The 8,015-nt window shown below is 63.5% G+C and overlaps 1 protein-coding gene across 1 annotated transcript in view; it reads right to left on the reverse strand.

The window, feature by feature from the left end:
- Positions 1-7,583, reverse strand: part of P4HB (prolyl 4-hydroxylase, beta polypeptide) — a 9,076-nt gene extending 1,493 nt beyond the window's left edge. The window contains exons 1-9 of the mRNA XM_014531238.1: positions 7,323-7,583; positions 6,069-6,275; positions 4,652-4,785; positions 4,378-4,515; positions 1,366-1,470; positions 954-1,079; positions 664-864; positions 326-446; positions 3-221 (exon numbers count right to left, since the gene is read on the reverse strand). Of these exons, the coding sequence (XP_014386724.1) occupies positions 3-221; positions 326-446; positions 664-864; positions 954-1,079; positions 1,366-1,470; positions 4,378-4,515; positions 4,652-4,785; positions 6,069-6,275; positions 7,323-7,476 (1,405 nt within the window). The 5' untranslated portion in view covers positions 7,477-7,583. The remainder of the gene's footprint in view (positions 1-2; positions 222-325; positions 447-663; positions 865-953; positions 1,080-1,365; positions 1,471-4,377; positions 4,516-4,651; positions 4,786-6,068; positions 6,276-7,322) is intronic.
- Positions 7,584-8,015: the final 432 nt, after the last annotated feature.

The raw sequence follows: 8,015 nt of genomic DNA on the forward strand, positions 1-8,015 counted from the left end.
GCTTTCCCAGGGCCCCCGCCGCCCGCCTGCCCAGCGCACCGTCCGGTCCGCACTGGCGGGGAAGAACTTGAGCGTCGGGAAGCTGTGCACTTTGACCGCCTCCACCTCGTTGGCCGTCGAGTCCATCTTGGCGATGACGATGTTCTCATGGTCCTTGTACGTCTCCCCCAGCTTGTCCCAGATGGGAGCCAGCTGCTTGCAGTGCCCACACCACGGGGCGTCTGGAAGCAAGCAGCGCTGAGTCCCGCTGGGCCGGAGCCATGCCCTGCCCCCCCCACCCCGCCCCCAGCCCCAGGGACCCACAAGCCCGGGAGGCTTCACTCACAGAACTCCACAAACACGTTCTTTTTCTCGTCGAAAGCCACCTCCTCGAAGTTCTTCCCCACCAGCACCTTCACCGGCTGCTTGTCCCAGTCCTCGGGCAGCTCCTGGCTCATCAGGTGGGGCTGGAGGGCGGGCGGGCAGGTCAGGGTCTCCGCGCCCAAGGCCCCCACCTGACCCCAGCAGGCCACGCCAGGAGGGCTGCTCCCCACGCAGGGGGGACAAGAACGGCCACTCTCAAATCATCCGGGGGCCTGCCCTCAGGACCCCAGGCTCACGGTTCAGACCCGGGAAGACGCAGCCGCACCAGAAGCGCGAGGACGCCAGCCGCACAGCGCCCACCTTGATCTTGCCCTCCAGGAAGCGGTGGCAGAAATCGGTGATCTTCTCCGCCGTCAGCTCGTCCGACTCGGGCTTGTACTTGGTCATCTCCTCCTCCAGCGTGATGAGGCGCACGGCCGGGCACTCCTCCTTCTTGAGGCCGAAGAACTCGAGGATGCGCTGGTTGTCGGTGTGGTCGCTGTCGATGAATATGAACAGGATCTTGGGGGAGAAAAGGCACCGTGAGCGAGGCAGGGACGGGGTGCGGCTTCCCTCCCCGGGCCGACCCCGCCAGGCCGGCCGTGGCGCACCTTGCCCTTGAAGCCCTGGGCGGCTTTCTTGAAGTTGCTCAGTTTGCCCTCGTAGTCGGCCACGCTCTTGGGCAGGAACAGCAGGATATGCGTCTTGATCTCGCCCCCGAAGATCTTCGGGGCCGTCTGTCACACACACAGTCACCGGGCTCAGCCCCGAGCTCAGCGATGGCACTGGGGGACTCCTCGTGGGGTCCCGGGGCGCCCCCACCCCCGCAGCCGCCCTGGCGGGAGCCGCACCTGCTCGGTGAACTCGATGACCAGGGGCAGCTGGTTGTGCTTGATGAAGTCCAGCAGCTTCTCCTTGGTGACCTCCCCCTCGAAGTCGTTCCGGCCTTCGTCGAACTGTGGACAGAGGAGGCCTGAGCACCGAGGGCTCCCCACCCGCGAGCCGCCCTGGCGGGAGCCGCACCTGCTCGGTGAACTCGATGACCAGGGGCAGCTGGTTGTGCTTGATGAAGTCCAGCAGCTTCTCCTTGGTGACCTCCCCCTCGAAGTCGTTCCGGCCTTCGTCGAACTGTGGACAGAGGAGGCCTGAGCACCGAGGGCTCCACCCACACCCGCATCCCAGGCCGGCAGGGACCAGCTGCCCAGACTCGCCCGGGGGCTCCCAGGAAGCCAGCACAGCCTGGGGCCTTGCTCATCCCAAGTTAAGGCAGCCCCTCAGCCTGCGACCACACCCGAGGGCGACTTCCTCATCACAGTCAGGTGTCAGCAGGTGTCAGGTGCCTGCTGTTTGGGGGGGGGGGGGGCGCCGGGGTCCCCCAGCCCGGCCTGTGCCCTCTCGCAGCCCACTCAGGCAGGTGTGAAAGGGACCGCAAACCTAAGACATCACTCCCTCCACTAAAATGCTGCGAAAATTAACGTTCAGGCAAGTCCCGGCGCCACCCGACTCGGTGCCCTGTGCCCGCGTCCGGCTAGCAGGTGTGTGGGGGCCCATCACGCCCTGAGCCTCGAGGGACTTGGGAGGAGCTCCAGGCCTCTCCGCTGCTCCTGTCGCTCTTCCTCCAAGTGCCTCAGAAAAGCAGACGGCACTCCCACCCCCAAAACTGCACACGTGGAGGACAAAAGGGGCAGGAAGCCACAGCCAGGACTCTGCACAGAGGAGCAGCTCTGGCCCATCAGGCACACAGCAGGCCAGTCCTCGCCCCGGGCAGTGCGAGGCCCAATTAGAGGCAAACAGGCCCCCTCCTGGCCGCTCTGGGCAGCGAGCACTGTCTGCCCAACGCCATGCTGGGCGGCCACCACCAGGGGCCACCGGACGCAACCTTGAGCCGCAATCTTTCTGGTAACGTGGCCACATCACACTCCGTTCACCATCGACTTCAGTAACAACCCTCGTTTGGTTGGGGCCGGCTGCAGGAGGCCGAACCCCAAAAAGGCCAGACACCACAGGTGGTGGAGAGGCGGCCCTACCAGCTCCAGTGCCCCAGCTCCCACAAGAAAAAGACAGACGGAGCAAACGCTCCGGACGCTCAGCTCAGACCCTCGGTCCGGGCTGTGACAGTGACCTGCCCGGACGCACGCCGAGTGTCACCGGTGCCACCGCGTCCCCGCCGTCCCGGCCAGTCCTGCTGGCTCAGCCAGGTGGTCCCGGGGGGACAGGAGGACCTGGGGTGAGCTAAAGGCCAAGACAGCGGGGCCGAGGGGCTGGGAGAGACCTGTGGGGCCCGGGCCTCACCTGGCCGCAGCCGAGACCCTGCCGACCCATCAGCCTAGGCCACGGCTCAGCCAGGCTGCCTGACACAACCGTGCCGAAAGCAGACCCTGCGGCCACCGCCCTCGCTGGCACCGGACCCCAGGGTGCGGCTGTGCCCAGCCACATGGACACCAACATCAGCTGGCACCAACTCTTGCAGAACAAAAACAGCAGCTCTAACCTTCAAGGACACAGAATTGCCCAAACCCAGGACCCGGTGTGAGAATGACGCCCTGAGGTCAAGAGGGATGGCAAAGAGCCCTCGCTGGTGTAGCGCAGTGGGTAGAGCGCCAGCCTGCGGACCAATGCGTCCCGGGTCCGATTCTGCTCAAGCGCACGTACCTCAGCTGCAGGCTCCTCCCCAGCCCAGGCCCTGGTCAGGGCTCGTGCAAGAGGCAACCAATCGATGTGCTTCTCTCACATCGATGTTTCTCTCTGTCTTTCCCGCTCTCTCCCACTCTCTCTCTCTAAGATCAATGGGAAAATACCCTTGAGTGAGAATTTAAAAAAAAAAAAAAAAAAAGGGATGGAAAAGTGTAACTGGGGCTCGTCTCCCAGCCTCACAGCAACTCACAGCAAATCTCAACCTAAACCAGTGATGGCGAACCTATGACACCTCTGACAGGCGAACTCATTTTTTGGGTTGATTTTTCTTTGTTAAATGGCATTTAAATATATAAAATAAATATCAAATATAAGCCTTTGTTTTACTATGGTTGCAAATATCAAAAAATTTCTATATGTGACACGGCACCAGAGTTAAGTTAGGGTTTTTCAAAATGCTGACACGCTGAGCTCAAAAGGTTCGCCATCGCTGACCTAAACTCTAGGACAGATGCAGGGCTCTCATGTTCACACCTACTCAGCCTCACCCAACACTTGAGTTTTCCTAATCAGATGCTAATCACATCCTGGCAGGTTTGCAATGACAACGACCAATCTACTCCCTTCAGGAGACACTGCGGGTATCCCAGGAAAGACAGAGCTGTAAGGACCCGAGTTCTGCCCAGGAAGGGCCCACAGAAACCCCCAAAGCCTCGCCCGCGTCTTCTCTGACAAACTGGACAGCAGCCCTGCCTCTGCCCTGATACGCGGCCTGCTCTCCGGCTCGTCACAGCCCCCCCCCCCATGTGCTCTCCACCCCCCAATCCAGGCCCAGTCCCGTTCCAGGAGCAGGGGTGCTCGGCCGGCCCCGCCCCACCGGCCACGGCGGAGATGAAAGGCAAAGCCCGCCTTGCCACGTGGGTAACATGCAGACACGGATCCCGCTGTGTCCAGCAGCGGTGGGCAGTGGCCGTGACATCAGCAGCCCCTTTACCAACCAGAGGGACAGCAGGACGAGGGCCACGGGAGCCATGGGAACAGGCTATGCCCACAGGTTGGGAACACGCTCCCCAAAAGCGAATACCAGGGGTCCCCGTCTAAGGAAGAGGTTTTAGAAGCGGAAACAACGTTGCACCAGGGAAAGTGCAATCAACTCAGCTACTCAGGGTGGTTACAGCCCAGCCTGTTACTAGGTCCTCCACAGTAACAGAGCTCACACTGCACGCAGCTCCGCCTCCTGACAGCAGGGCTGAAGGCCAGGCCAGCGGCGCGTAGGGCCTGATAACAGCCAGGCTGGCACCCAGCAGGCCAGCGGCGCCGGGCAAGGTTCTCGGGGAGCAGCACCTGAGGCACCCCCAGTGCAGCACCTCACCACCAGGCAGAGCTGCGCAGGCCACTCACCTTCTTAAAGAGGACGACCCCGTCCTTGTCCAGCTTGTATTTGGAAAACACATCACTGTTGGACGTGATCCCGAAGGGAATGTCGTCGACGGCCTCTGCTGCCAGCAGGAACTGCTTGGCAAAGTCCGACTCCACGTCCTGGAGACAAGAACCAGAGGTGGCCCCATGCCCCACTCCACGGACGCCCGTCCGGGTCAGCAGCGGGACAGGCCGCAGTGCCCAGGCCCCGGGGCCCCCTCCAGCGACAGGGGCTGAGGTGAACCCCAATCTTCACCTTGAAGAAGCCGATGACGGCCACCTCGCTGGACTCTACCAGGGCCTCCGCGGCAGCTCCGTCGGGCAACGTGGTGGCCGCAGGGCCCGTGCGCTTCTTCAGCCAGTTCACAATGTCGTCAGCTTCTCTGCCAGCTGCACCAATAAAACACACACACATGCAGGGTCCACTGAGGCGGGGCCACCGCCAGCCGCGCTCTCCGCCAGAGCCCGAGCGAGACAGCCTCTCGCCCAGAAAGGCCTCGCGCCGCACACCGGGGCTCAGGGCGGCCGAGCACGTGGGAGGCCGGGGCCATGCTTCACGGGCAGTGGCTACCTCCCTCTGCATTTTCTAAATTTTTCTTGATGTTTGCATTCATTAGACACACACTTTCCCCTCAGCGGCCTCACACTAGGCTTTGTCTTAATTAGAGATGTTCTAGGGTTTTTCTTAAAGTCACACGATGCCCGTTTTCCCTGTAAAAACGGGCTGAACCCCCCCTGGCTCCCTGACCTAGGCTGGCCGGGCGTCCTGGCCCCTCACAGCCCCTGGGCCAGCAGGATGGCTGTCACCTGGGGGCCACAGAGCAGAGAATGAAAAGGAAGACGCCTGGTCCTAAGTCCCCTCACAGGCTCTGACCACCGGCCCAACGTGGAATCTCACGTTTAAAAGGATTCTGCCGGGGGCAGGGCGGAGGTCAATGAGGAAAACACGGGGACGTCTGTGATACTTTCAACAATACGGATCAATTTTAAAAAAAGGTTCTGCCTGCAAGTGGTAGCAAAGCGGAGTCCTAGTCACAGGAGGGAAGGGAGCAGCCTCACCCACAAACCCCAGGGTTAGAAGGAGCAGGGTAACTGGACCAGGCACTTCCTGCTCCAGAAGTGAACACGGGACTAAGCAAGCAGCAGCCCGGAGCTGCGAGTGTCAGAATTCACCAGACGGGCTGGGCTGCTGGGGAGAATGCGCTGAGCCACGGAACCGGTTCTCTAGGCGAGAGCCTCCCTTCACCACAGGTGCTGCCCGGGCTAGAGGCCCAGCCCGTCCACGCAGCCCGAGCCAGCACGCAGCGGCTGAGGCGGACGGAGCTGGGCTTGGATTCGCGTTCTGCCCTGACAGCTGTGCCTCAGCCGTCCCAGCCTCAGCCCTTCCCAGCGAAGCCCCTCAGCGCTCAGCACAGGCACAGTGGACGCCAACGCTGCCCTGCCTGCTCCAGCTCCCTCTTCCTGCCGTCCAACCCCGAGAACGCCCCCTCCGCTTGGGAGGTTCTTCAAGGACGAGAGCGTTCCTGAACTAGAACCAGACCGAGAGCTAGGTCCAAGGCCAGGTTCCCTCCAGGTTTCTGAACATGCCCCCCTCTCCCCGCCTCAGCTGTCTCCCAGGACGGCAGGCAAATCCCAGGGCGGCGAGAGCGGCGAGGGCGGCGCGGCCGGCCCACCTGTGTACTCTCTGGGGGCAGCCGTGTCTCCATTCTTGAAGAACTTGATGGTGGGGTAGCCGCGGACGCCATACTGCTGGGCCAGGTCTGACTCCTCCGTGGCATCGACCTTTGCCAGTCTGATCTCAGAGCCTTCGGCCTTCAGTTTCCCGGCCGCTTTGGCATACTCGGGGGCCAGAGCCTTGCAGTGGCCACACCAGGGGGCATCTGCAAGGAAAGCCAGAGGCTGAAGAGCAGGGACCGGGCTCCCTGCTCCCCCCTCCTGGGCACTCCCCTCCCCGCATATCTTATCAGCTCACCACGATAACCCTCTGAACGTACAAGGCTGGGCTGATAGCGTGGTCCTCTTGGGCAATATGGGGACAGAGGCCACAAGTGACAAGCCACCGCCCCCCCCCTCTGCTTTGTCACCGTTGGGCACAGGAAGACCAACTGTTTCAACGATCAGTGACTTCCTACCACCTGCAGGTGGGCAGCGGGGCCGGCCTGCCCCTGGAGCTTCCCTCTGGGAAGGCGGAGAAGCTCAGAAGCCAGGGCCGCCCGCATTCGGACCGAGTCACTCGTAGGTGATGTGACACACATCTGGCACAGCTTCCGAGCCTCAGATCCACAACCGGGTCTGTATGCAGCGGTGGGAACCAGCTGTGCCTGTGCCCAGGTGAGCAGCTGTGCGGGGCCTAAGGTCTCCAGCCCAGACAGTCGGGGCGTGAACACGTCTGAACACCAGGTTTGGGTCCCGGTGAGAGCTGTCACCCGCTGGAGGGGGTGTGGGCAGGGCCGGGGCTGGAATCCCTGGGCATTTTCTAGAATTCTGGGGAGCAGCTATGTGGGGGGGGGGGGCCGGACCCTGGTGAGTTGCTTTGTATTTGGGGCACCTCCCACGGCCCACCCTGTTTTTCTTAAAATAAGAGAGGGATCTGCCATGGAGATAGGTGTCAGATACGCAGGCCGTCCTGGCTCTCAGCCCGCGTCCAGCCGGGGCAGGAGCGAGTCCCCAGGGCACCGGCGCACAGGGACGTGAGCCGCGGGTCCCGGGCCGCTTCAGTCCAGGCTGAGCCTCCCGAGGGGCTGGGAGGCGGCGTCCACAACGCTAATAGCCCCGAGGACCCAACCCGCTGCGAGGCGGAGGGAGGCAGGCAGGGAGGGAGGTTGGGGACGGGTGCCCGGCCCTCTCTCCGCCTCCTCCCGCCGCGAGCCACCAGCTCCCGGTCCCCGTCCCCACCCCGCGGGGCGGCGGGCCCGGGAGGCACTCACAGAACTCCACCAGCAGGTACTTGTGGGCCGCCAGCGCCTCCTCGAAGTTGCCCTTGTTGAGCACCAGGACGTGGTCCTCCTCCTCGGGCGCGGCGCCCGCGCGGGCCAGCACGGCCAGGGCCAGGGCCAGGCGGAGCAGAGCGCGGCGCAGCATGTCGGCAGCAGGGACAGCGCTTCGGTTGGCGCCGCCGGACAGCGAGGCCACGAGAGCGCGCGCCGCCCGCCTCGTCCTTATAAACCCGGTCGCCGCGCGCGTGCCCGCCCGCGCCCATCCTCTATTGGCCGACGGACTCCGGGGCCCGCCCCCGCCGCGCGCGGATTGGACGCCGACACCACCTCCGGCCCGGATTCGGAAGAGCCCCAGAGGGCTCCTTCGCCGTCGCCCGGGATTGGCCGAGGAGCTCGCGCTCGCACTCTGCCCCGGCTTCTCATTGGCTCCCGGCGGAGAACTTTCTCCCCCTCGACTCGTGACTGGTGGCTTTCCCCACCACTTTCCCGGTTCTGGAAAGGCTGCCACCTGCGGAGGCCCGGGATCTGCGGCTTCTGATTGGCCAGGAGATGCGCGCACCCTGCGCGATCCTCCGTCGAACGTGGCAGTGGGTGGAGTCCCCCGCCCGCCGAGGGGCGGAGTTGCGCCGGGGCCTCCGAAATCCCTCGTGTTGCTTTCTTACTGGATCGCGTGTCCGTAACTGG

Source organism: Myotis brandtii, unplaced genomic scaffold (genome assembly GCF_000412655.1).
Source record: "Myotis brandtii unplaced genomic scaffold, ASM41265v1 scaffold797, whole genome shotgun sequence".
NCBI lineage: Eukaryota > Metazoa > Chordata > Mammalia > Chiroptera > Vespertilionidae > Myotis > Myotis brandtii.